The sequence below is a fragment of the Littorina saxatilis genome, linkage group LG4 (genome assembly GCF_037325665.1).
Source record: "Littorina saxatilis isolate snail1 linkage group LG4, US_GU_Lsax_2.0, whole genome shotgun sequence".
Classification (NCBI taxonomy): domain Eukaryota; kingdom Metazoa; phylum Mollusca; class Gastropoda; order Littorinimorpha; family Littorinidae; genus Littorina; species Littorina saxatilis.
Window position 1 is genome coordinate 31,712,823 of NC_090248.1, and position 11,598 is coordinate 31,724,420.

Below are 11,598 nucleotides of genomic sequence, written 5' to 3' on the forward strand. Positions count from 1 at the left end.
GGAACCCAGGTTTATTATATTCGTTTACATACGATACTAAATCGTCTATTTGCCGGATCGCTGAACTAATGGTTCGACCCTTCAAAAAACCATACTGATCTTCACCAATAATATCTAAAATAACTTTAGATAGGCGAACTGAAAGAGTCTTCGCCAATATTTTATAATCAGTGTTTAATAGTGAAATCGGTCGCCAATTATTAAGGTCGTCCCTTGGTAATTGTTTACCCTTATGAATTAATATCATTATTGCCCGTTTTTGTGTGACGGTTAATTCTCCCTTTAAAAAAGATGCATGAAAGGAATTCAATACCATGTGTTTTATTTTACACCAGAAGAACTTCATAAAGGAGGTTGTAATACCATCACATCCAGGGGAGGAACCGTTTTTCATATTTTTTAAGGATGTCGACAATTCTGTTAAAGTGATCGGACTATCAATTCCAGTCTTCTGCTGTTCTGTTAATTGAGGAACTTCAACACCATCCAAAAACTGTTCAACCAAATTTTCATCAAACTCAATATTTTTTTCGTATCTCCTTCTAAAAAACTGGACTTGTTCAGTCAAAATATCATCCTGATTTGTGTGTGTGTGTGTGTGTGTGTGTGTGTGTGATTGTGTGTGTGTGTATGTGTGTGTGTGTGTGTGTGTTAGCGTGCGTACGTGCGTGCGTACGTGCGTGCGTACGTGCGTGCGTGTGTGAGTGGGAAAAAGAAAGTCTGTTCGTATGCATCACAGTGTCTGCGTGCGTCTTCGTATAAAACGCAACCGGAAACGACTCCTTTTTTTATGATCCGTGTTGCAAAATCTAATCATATTAGTATAATCTCTCCGAGCAGCAACTTATGGCATTGATGTGCATGAAACATGTGTTGTTAATGTTGCAGAATCGGCGTCGATGACCACACTGTATTGACAGTCAACACCCCATCACAGGGATTCTGGAATGAAGCTCATCTCCAGGGTAACAACATCTGGGCCCATGGTGGCAAGAGCGCCCCCTTCGACAGACCGGTGAGAAAAACAATAACACATAGGTCTAGTGTTTGGCTGACACAATATAGCGGATAGTGTTTGTATGATCGTGTACAGGCCGTGTGCTTTATTACTATGTCCGAAGCAGTCCATTGACTTGTTGTTTTTAGAACTGGGCTGAATCCTCAGTCGTTTATATTCGGATTCTAAGACAACCAGTTTGTGAATATTGATCAACTGTTTCCGATTTTTTTAAAGTTTTGTTTTGATCATTTCATAATATTCCAAGTTTTTGACACAGGAGCACGTCGTATATTTTTACATTTAGTCAAGTTTTGACTAAATGTTTTAACATAGAGGGGGAATCGAGACGAGGGTCATGGTGTATGTGTGTATGTGTGTGTGTGTGTGTGTGTGTGTGTAGAGCGATTCAGAGTAGACTACTGGACCGATCTTTATGAAATGTGACATGAGAGTTCCTGGGTATGATATCCTCGGAATGTTTTTAATTTTTTCGATAAATGTCTTTGATGACGTCATATCCGGCTTTTTGTAAAAGTTGAGGCATCTTGAACACGCGGCCAGTACTGGCCTTGACACGGAACGATTCAAGGGGGGCAATCTCAAGTCATCTGAAAGAGGGAAATCCAAACGCAATCCGCCTTGTTCGATTTTATGGGCTTGGACGATAGAGAAAAATAAGAAAAACAAAAGCTGGAGTCCAGTCTGGACGAAACTGCTATCAAGAACGCAGAATTGACTTTTTCTTAGTTTTTTTTAGCCGTAAGCGCCATGTTTATCGGAGCAGGAAACTCTTCCAGAGTGAGGCCCCTTTGTTGGTTTCACTGCGGTGAACAGCAGTTATGAGAAATTCGAAATGAGAAATGGCGCTTTCGGCTAAAAAAAAAAAATCACAAAAAATCAATTCTGCGTTCTTGATAGCAGTTTCGTCCAGACTGGACTCCAGCTTTTGCTTTTCTTATTTTTCTCTATCGTTAAAGCCCATAAAATCGAACAAGGCGGATTGCGTTTGGATTTCCCTCTTTCAGATGACTTGAGATTGCCCCCCTTGAATCGTTCCGTGTCAAGGCCAGTTGTACTGGCCGCGTGTTCAAGATGAAGTTGAGGCGGCACTGTCACACCCTCATTTTTCAATCAAATTGATTGAAATTTTGGCCAAGCAATCTTCGACGAAGGCCGGACTTCGGTATTGCATTTCAGCTTGGTGGCTTACAAATTAATTAATGACTTTGGTCATTAAAAATCTGAAAATTGTAAAAAAACTTTTTTTTTAAATAAAACGTTCCAAAACGATATTGCTCAAAAACGTAAAGAAAACACATAAAACAAAGAACAAGTCGCGTAAGGCGAAATTACTACATTTAGTCAAGCTGTGGAACTCACAGAATGAAACTGAACGTAGTCCGCCGCTAACTAGTGCAAAAGGCAGTGACAGTGACGAGCCTGTTTGGCGCGGTAGCGGTTGCGCTGTGCTTCATAGCACGCTTTACTGTACCTCTCTTCGTTTTAACTTTCTGAGCGTGTTTTTAATCCAAACATATCATATCTATATGTTTTTGGAATCAGGAACCGACAAGGAATAAGATGAAAGTGTTTTTAAATTGATTTTCGACAATTTAATTTTGATCATAATTTTTAATTTTTTTAATTTCCAGAGCTTGTTTTTAATCCAAATATAACATATTTATATGTTTTTGGAATCAGAACATGATGAAGTGTAAAGACCGACAATAAAGTATTCGTTCTTGTTCTTGCTTTTTCCTTCTGCGTTGTGTTTGCCGGCTACGCGTAAACGTCTGAGCCATGAACAATTTCAACTACTTTTCATTTAATCGTTGGAGTATGACTGACATGCTGGTGTGTGCAGTTAATGAATGTCATCATGCTTTAGATTATTTTTCTGTTGTTTCGCTCTTAGCATTGTCACTGATCAACTTGCTGTTTTCATCACTGGATTGAATCCCTAGTCGTTTGTTCGGAGTCTAAGACAACCAGTTTGTGGATTTTGCTCAACTGTTTTCGAATGTGTTACGTTTTCTTTGGATGCCCTCAAAGCCCTGAACAGTTTCAGAACTGTTCATAGGAGTATTACTGACATACTGGTGTGTGCAATTTGTGGACGTCATTCATGCGTTGTTACTGATCACTTAACAGTTAGCTGCTAGCTGTTTTCATCTGTTACTTTCAACACATCATTCTTTCTGTGTTTCGTCCAGTTCTACTTGATCCTGAACGTGGCGGTTGGCGGCGGCTTCTTCTGGGACGGCTACATCAACACTCCCTACAAGCGGCCATGGTCCAACGGTAACAACGACTATTACGAGTTCTGGCAGAACAGACACCTGTGGCTGCCCACCTGGCACGGCGAAGACACGGCCATGAAAGTCAAGTCTGTCAAGATGCAGCAGTACTGAGCTGTTCGTGATATCTCGCTACAACAACTCGGCTGAACGCTGCAGTTGTCCTTGTTATGTTTTTGTTGTATTCGCTGCTCTAAGTTTAAATGGAGGTACAGTCAGTACGAATATTGTGAAGAAAAATATTGTTTTCCGACAGAGCGTTTTCTTGTTGTTGTTTAGTGACTGTTGTTTAGTTGTTGTTGTTGATGTTGTTGTTGATGGTGATGGTGGTGATGAACTGTTGCTCTAAACGATGTTCTTTTTATGAGGCCTGGCCTTGTGCCGTTCTTCATACATTGTTGTCACTTCAACACGCACGCACGCACAAACGCACGCATGCACGCATAGACACCCTCTATATATCTCACACACACACAGACACACACACAGACACACACACAGACACACACTCTCTCTCCCTTGGCTGTCCAATGCCACTTTAAATACCACATCTGTTGTTTATTACTCATTTACTTTGACAGAAGAAACTAGTGTCTAAGCGTTTGAGTTGAAAATGTTACTGTTAGTGAGTCCATAGTTCTACAATTGTACTGTGGTTCTGTGTGATACAACTATCCTAGCCACAGAAGGCGAATTAGGTATACTGTGGAGCGATTTCAAATGGTTTGTGTGCAAGAAATGTCTTTTCAACTCTCAAAAGCTGTTGCTCGACTGTGAACCCAACGTCTTCATGATCTATAAAGTATATTTTCATTCTGTTCATTGTCATTACTTTATTGTCCCATCGCTGGGAAATTCGGGTCGCTTTCTCCCAGTGGAAGCTAGCAGCAACAGAGTCGCGCTACCCAGGTGTATGCGTGTTTATGTGCAATCAACCACGTGCGCTAATGGCAGAATGACTTTTACGTGCCACAGTGGTGACACGGGGGTGGAACATGGATACCGTCTCTGAGTATGCACGGATTCGAACCTGCGACCTTAGGATCACAAGTCCAGTGCTCTACCAACTGAGCCACCGGGCCCCCCACGTCGATGAACAGCGAGTCCCCGAGCGTAAGATATAGAATGAAAGTGCGCAAAGCGAACGAGAGTGTGTGAGTGAGCGTGTGGATTAAAAGATACAGCAATGCCCGGGGAACTCAACAATTGTTTGTTTATTTGTTGCTTAACGTCCAGCCGACTACGCAGAGCCATATCAGGACGAGGAAGGGGGGGATGAAGGGGGCCACTTGTCAAGCGATTCCTGTTTACAAATGCACTAACCCATTACTTGTGTCCCAGCAGGCTTTAGTAAAACTAAATTAATACCTACTGGAAGATTACCAGTTTCCAGTATGTTAAAACAGGCTTAACCTATGACTGCTGGACTTACATCAGAACACTAACAGATTAAACTATACATGAATCGCGAGACAAGCGGCAAGAGAAGAGATTTTTGGAAAAAATACAGGTGAATGAGCAAGAAGGCAGAAAAAAGAAAAGAATTCATGAAGAAAAAGAGAGCATGACAGGAAAGAGGAACCAAAAATCTACCTAACAGCAAACTAGAAAGCTCCTGCGGTTCCAAAAACAGGAGGGGCTTTTAATTTCATAACCGCAGTGCCCCACTGCGGAAGGGGAACTCAACAAGACCAAGCATTGTAATGAATATCTCACTCAGACCATAAAACCACCACCACAACCACAGCCACCAACATCAGCAACAACAACAAATAACAACAAATAAAAACAACAAGAGACAGGTTTGTCGAAATTTAAACATTTGTGTTTATTTCTATTCACCATACGCAATGTCGGGACATCCATTCAACAACATGGAAATATAACCATGCAGACAACAAAAACATTGAACCCTTGGGAACAAGGACATCTTCAGCGGATGTGAGACACCAAGAACAGCTCAGTACTGCATCATCTTGACAGACTTGACTTTCATGGCCACGTCTTCGCCGTGCCAGGTGGGTAGCCACAGGTGTCTGTTCTGCCAGAACTCGTAGTAGTCGTTAGGACCCGTGGACCATGGCCTCGGATAGGGAGAGTTGTCGAAGCCGCCCCAAAAGAAGTCGCCGCCAACCGCCACGTTCAGGATAAGGTAGAACTGGAGAAAACACAGAAATAATAACATGGTAAACCTGAGAGAGGACAAGAAGAGCCCCCCCTGTGGTAGCTAAGGTGACAATCTCTTAATTAGCTTAACAGACACCAGTGGCAAATCTAATATATCACAGGTATATTATCTACAAGTTGGTATCCCCCTTCATTGGCTGTGTCGACGCCCGTTTTTTTTTATCGCTTATTTCCCTTTATATAATAAACCGGCCATAGAGCGTCGTCGTCCAGAACTAAATCTTCTGAGTCTCAAAATCCGTGGGGCCGGAATTCTGGGTAGGGAGAATTCTTTTCATGCAATGACGTCAGCGCCTTTCGGCAATTGGTGAATGCGTTTCGGAACCAGAGTACAACATAATGTCGGTCACACTTGAAATTAACGCTTCTTGGGTTTGTTTTCCAAACTTATACGAAGTCTTTTTACCCAAAATTCAGCGCAAAAGCTTCGTGCAGGCAGCTTCGTGCAGCCAGCTTCCTGAGAGGTACTTCGCGAATTCGACTGCGCCCAATCAATCTGAGGCTTTAGCCAAACAAACACTAGCATTTAGCTACTAGTTGCTTACCGGTCTGTGAAATGGGGCGCTCTTGCCGCCATGGGCCCAGATGTTGTTGCCCTGGAGATGAGCTTCGTTCCAGAATCCCTGTGACGGCGTGTTGACTGTCAGCGAGGTGTGACCGTCCACACCGATTCTGCAAGTGGTGGACTAAGGTTTGCAAATGGTTGGTTGGTTGTTTATTTTAATTCTTTTAACGTTCCCAAAACCGATATTGCTTTCTGGGACCGATGGTTTTGGATATGGAGGGAGAAACTCAGCCGATTCTGCGACGATAATTCACATCGACTTTTTGAAAAATAAGAACATAAATCAATTGGGAGAGAGAGAGAGCGAGCGAGAGAGAGAGATAGAGAGACAACACACACACACACACACACAGACACACACACACGCACAACCACACACACACACACAGACACACACAAACACACACACACACAGACACACACACACACAAACAAACACACACACACACACACACACACACACACTTTTTCCGAATCGGAGTGTACCTCATTCAAATCCAGGTTTCTGTATCTTATCTGCTAATACCTGTCTTGTGGTGCAGTCGCACCTTAAACTACAGACAACGGCGAAACTTTCTGCATGGTTTTCTTATCTATTGCAGGGGCGGATCAGTTCATTTTATGGGGGGGGTTTCCAAAAGTATATTGTGAAGATATGGGTGTGAAGGCGCGAAGCGCCGAGCCGACGGCGCAAAGCGCCTAGCTTGCTAGGGGGGTCCGGGGGCATGCCCCCCCGGAAAATTTTGTAAAAAAGGATGCAAAATGGTGCAATCTGGTGCATTTTGAGGATGATCATTACCAGTTTCAGGCAGCAGATTTTGTCACTGATTAATACCCCAAAAAAACACCATTTAAAAAAAAATTTTTTGGCTGGGGGGGGGGTTTCCGGAAACCCCTGAAACCCCCCCCTCGTCCGCCCCTGTATTGTCTTAAGACGCGAAAAGTGGCCCGTTCAAAAACTAAGTTGCATAGTGAGCAACGGCAGAGTGGGTGTGGGGGGAGAGAGAGATGGTGTATGTGTGTGTGTGTGTGGGGGGGGGAGAGACAGAGATGGTGTGTGTGGGGTGTGGGGTGTGTGTGTGTGTGTGTGTGTGTGTGTGTGTGTGTGTGTGTTTGGTCAGGACTGCTTGTCATGAAAGTAAGAACTCATAGCACTGTTTCAGTGTGGTGTTAGTTCTAAATGAACTGTTTGTTCTAAATTTTAGAACGGAAGCACCGAGACCCTTTTTGCCAAGTCTGCGACAACAAAAGCACCTTGTTTCTGGAATCAATTAACTATTTGTTGCATGCTGCCTGGTAATATATTTTATTTTTCTCTGTGTTACCTAAGAACTTGTACCGACCACATATTGTCTTTGTTTTTACTTTAAGTATAGAAGGTTGGCCGATCGGAAAACTCAGCTGCACAGATCGTGGCTAAATCTGTAAAAGACGAAGAAGAGAGCGAGAGAGAGATAGAGAGATTAAGAGAGAAAGAGATAGATAGAGAGAGAGAAAGACAGAGAGTGAGCAGAGACAGAGAGACATAGACAGAGAGAGAGAGAGAGAGAGAGACAGAGAGAGAGAGACAGAGAGAGAGAGAGAGAGAGAGAGAGAGAGAGAGAGAGAGAGAGAGAGAGAGAGAGAGAGAGAGAGAGAGAGAGAGAGACAAGACAAGACAAGACTAAGACAAAATCGTTATTTTCGAGGGTAATAGATAAGCAAGAATATTGCTTTTTTACATCCAGCCCTCGCCCTAATATAGGGTCAACAAGAACAGAAAACAATATAATCAAAGAACTATCACATCAAACTTAATACATTATAACTATATACAGATACAAATTTAAAAATAAATTGTCATACTGCATTTTAAGTACAATTTCCAATGATAAAAAGTGTCAATTTTTAACATAACTTAATTTAGATCTGCATATTATTATAATTTTGTTTAACATGCACATACATTTTAAATGAATTGATGAACCATTCAGCACATGTTTAGTTGCATTATGTGTGTCAGGAATGAATTATCTAAAATACCGACTGTCAGTCAGAAGGCTACTAATCATTTATACGCATTCGTTATTCTCCTCCGATTCATTCCAACAATAAAAGAAAATACGTGGAGCTCAATATGTTTATATAGCTCACTGGTAAAGCATGTACATATATCAACGTTCAGGATTCACACACATATACACAATACGCCCAGGGTTCTAGATGAGTAAATTAATGTGTTACCCCATCACCAGAACAGCGTAGTGTAGTTCATCTGTTTCTCCATCACCCAGCCGACGCGGCGACTCCTGGCGTGGTCCGTAAAGTCCGGTTAGTAGATCACGTCGCTCTGCTTCGTGCATCTTCGTTTCTTCATGCGTCTGCTTGAATGGTCAAACAAGCTCTCGCGAATTCCATCTTCTGTCTCTGGGAAGACTCCTGTGAAAGTAATTCTTGAGTCAGTATTTCCATAGGCATAACACACACAGCAATTCACTCATCATTCACCCTGGGCTGTAATTACACTCTACATTCAACCACACACACACGAATTCTTAAATAACTACTGTCAATACTAATATCAATTCCCATCCTTGTCCGAGTTATTTATCCACAACATAAACATATCCATAAACAACAACTATTCAGAATATCCAGATTAAAAACTAGTACAATGAATACTTAACACAACAGCGAATATTAAGAATGCTTATTCATAAACATACTAGTGTTCCTTAGCGAAAACATATCATGAAAAATAGTTTACCTGAGCACGCGAGCAAAGAATCTTCCCCGACTTGCCGCTTACATGTTCAATGGGCAAGTGAAGCTAACAGCTTAGGTGACTGGCGACACAAGTCTAACAGCTCACCTTACAAAAAATGGACATTCAGGTTTTTTTACCTGTTGCACGTGAGTGCGTGGAGACTCGGCTCTACAGGTAACAGTACAGGCCCTATAATCATGGTCCAACAGGCATGCGAATCAATAATAATGTTTTTCGCAATACGAGTCTACTTCTGTCAATTAATGCATACTAATAACAGCATCATTTCATCATTAATTAAGTACTCATATTACATACATGTTCATACATAAAACCCATAAATGTCATATCTGACAATGTGCGACATATACTTTTTTTTTGAAGCTGTCTGTGTTTGTTTTATGCTTAAGAAAAATAGGCAGCGAGTTCCATTCAGAGAGAGAGAGAGAGAGAGAGAGAGAGAGAGAGAGAGAGAGAGAGAGAGAGAGAGAGAGAGAGAGAGAGAGAGAGAGAGAGAGAGAGAGAGAGAGAGAGAGACTCAGACTCAGACTCAGACTCAGAACTTTATTACAAAAGGATAAAGGTTTTAGGCAAAGCCTATTCTTCCAACCTGTCCTTTATACAACACATAAAGACAGACGGACATAACAAATAAAAATTCAATCATATAAGATATAGAAATACATTGTATGGATTGCAATACTATGTGCAGTTAAGGAATTATATAAGGAGAACTCAAAAATTACAAAATTACATTGACATAGTTAAGCCTTTCATTTTGAGAATGAAGTTGCTCAGATTAGCTACACATCCGTTAACACTAGTACAAAATGTTCAACAAAATAACAATCGAACAAGACATTTCATTCACGAATGATGTGTGAACGTGACTGTCTCTTAAACAATTTCACTGAAGTTGCATTTCTTATCTGTTGGGGGAAGGAGTTCCAGAGAAAAGCTCCCGAGAAGGCTAGGCTCGATTTGTAGAGGTCTATGCGAGGTATAGGAGGGATGATTTTTTGGGACCCATATCTTTTTGTGGCATGTTTGAAATGTGATTGCAAATATTTAGGACAGTCGTCATTTAGAATTTTATACATGAACACAGCCTTGTTTAACGTCAACTGATCTTTCAAGGGGAGGAAATTTAGGAGCTTTAGTTTATCATCCGTGGACCTATTCAAATCATGCAGAATAAGTTTTGCAGCTCGGCGATGCAGGGAATTGAGTCTTTTTAAATGAACATCACTGCAGTTATCCCAAAGTGTCGAAGCGAAGTTTATATGAGGCATTATGTGGGCGTAGTAGAACATTTTGAGTGCTTCAGAATCGGCGTAATGCCTTAATTTTGATAACAGGTACAAATTCTTTGATACTACTTTGCAAATATTACTCAAATGAGTTTGCCATTTCAACTCTTGATCAATGGTAACACCTAATAGTCTATGTTCCCTAACTTGCTGCACTTGAGTTGAACCAACTGACAGTTGTAATAGTAAAGGACTTAACTGGTGTTTTTGTCTCGTGGTTATCACCATACTCTTTGTTTTAATCGGATGAATGATCATTGCATTAGAAACGCACCACTCAGTGATTTCATCCACACTTGTTTGAAGAGAAGAGTTGACGGATTCCAAAGATTTTTGACTGGTGTGAACAGAAGAGTCATCCGCGAAGAACTCACATCTAACTTTTTCATCGGACACATGAAGGGGTAAGTCATTTATATAAATACAGAACAAGATAGGTCCTAATACAGACCCTTGAGGGACACCACTCCTGACAAACTCGTTTGACGAAGTTTTACAGTTAATGGATACATATTGTTTCCGTTTTGAAAGATACGATTCAAAAAAGGCACAGGCGGAGTCGTCTTTTAAATAGCACTTTAGTTTTGTCAGTAGAAGTGAGTGATCTACTAGGTCAAAGTCCTTTTCTTAAAGTCCAGAAACAACGCTCCCGTTATTTCTGCTTTGTTTATTGCTGACAGCCAAGTCTCGCATAAAGAGCTTAAGGCGGTGTGGCAGGAATGCTTCGAGCGGAATCCAGACTGAAAAGAATGAAACAGATTCATTTGTTCCATATATGCCAGTAGGTGTTTTTGTATGTGCTTTTCTAAGGGTTTAGATAGAACAGGTAAGAGGGAAATAGGTCTAAAGTTGTTTGGGTCTGTAAGATCCTTATTTTTTGGAAGTGGTAATACCTTTGCACACTTTAAAATAGAAGGGAACACATTTTGTTGTATGCTTAGGTTATAAACATAAGTTAGGGAATCGACAATGTAAGGTAAAGCAAGTTTTAGCAACTTGACTGGAATCTTGTCTGGACCCATTGACTTCTTATTCGCCATTTGTTCTACCAGTTGTTCTACCAGTTTTCCACATCAGAGAGAGAGAGAGAGAGAGAGAGAGACAGACAGACAGACAGAGAGAGAGAGAGAGAGAAAGAGAGAGAGACAGACAGAGAGACAGACAGAGAGAGAGCAGAGACAGAGAAACAGAGAGAAAGAGAGAGAGAGAGGGGGAGAGAGAGAGAGAGAGAGAGAGAGAGTATAGAGAGAGTGAAAGAAAGAGAGACAGACAGATAGACCGAATGACAGAGACAGAGAACGACAGGGCAGAGTTAGAATGTGTGTGTAAGTGTGCATGCGTGTGTACGTGCGTGCGTGTGTAGTTGTTGTGTGTGAATGTTTCTACAAGCCTTTCAGTCTTTTAAAAAGAAAACACCACACACACCGCCACCAAGAAAAATATACGGATATAACAACGACAAGAACTGGAACACAGATCGCTGCAGTCAACAA

The 11,598-nt window shown here is 41.4% G+C and overlaps 2 protein-coding genes across 2 annotated transcripts in view; one reads left to right on the top strand and one right to left on the bottom strand.

Annotated features, from left to right (window-relative positions):
- The window catches only part of LOC138964499 (beta-1,3-glucan-binding protein-like), a 14,861-nt gene extending 11,311 nt beyond the window's left edge, over positions 1-3,550 (top strand). Inside the window, exons 11-12 of the mRNA XM_070336472.1 lie at positions 889-1,015; positions 3,214-3,550. Coding sequence (XP_070192573.1) covers positions 889-1,015; positions 3,214-3,411 — 325 coding nt within the window. The 3' untranslated portion in view covers positions 3,412-3,550. The remainder of the gene's footprint in view (positions 1-888; positions 1,016-3,213) is intronic.
- A 1,565-nt stretch (positions 3,551-5,115) lies between these two features.
- LOC138963669 (beta-1,3-glucan-binding protein-like) lies at positions 5,116-7,397 on the bottom strand. The gene is made up of 3 exons (XM_070335516.1): positions 7,389-7,397; positions 6,030-6,170; positions 5,116-5,455 (listed from the first exon to the last, which is right to left on the bottom strand). Exons 1-3 carry the CDS (start codon positions 7,395-7,397, stop codon positions 5,258-5,260), a joined length of 348 nt encoding a protein of 115 aa, XP_070191617.1. The 3' UTR covers positions 5,116-5,257.
- Positions 7,398-11,598: the final 4,201 nt, after the last annotated feature.

What these genes read in the sequence shown, in the direction of transcription:
- LOC138963669 (XM_070335516.1), bottom strand. An exon ending in GCGCCCCATTTCACAGACCG is followed by an intron (nt 5,456 to 6,029) that starts GTAAGCAACTAG and finishes TGTTTTCTCCAG; the next exon opens with TTCTACCTTATCCTGAACGT.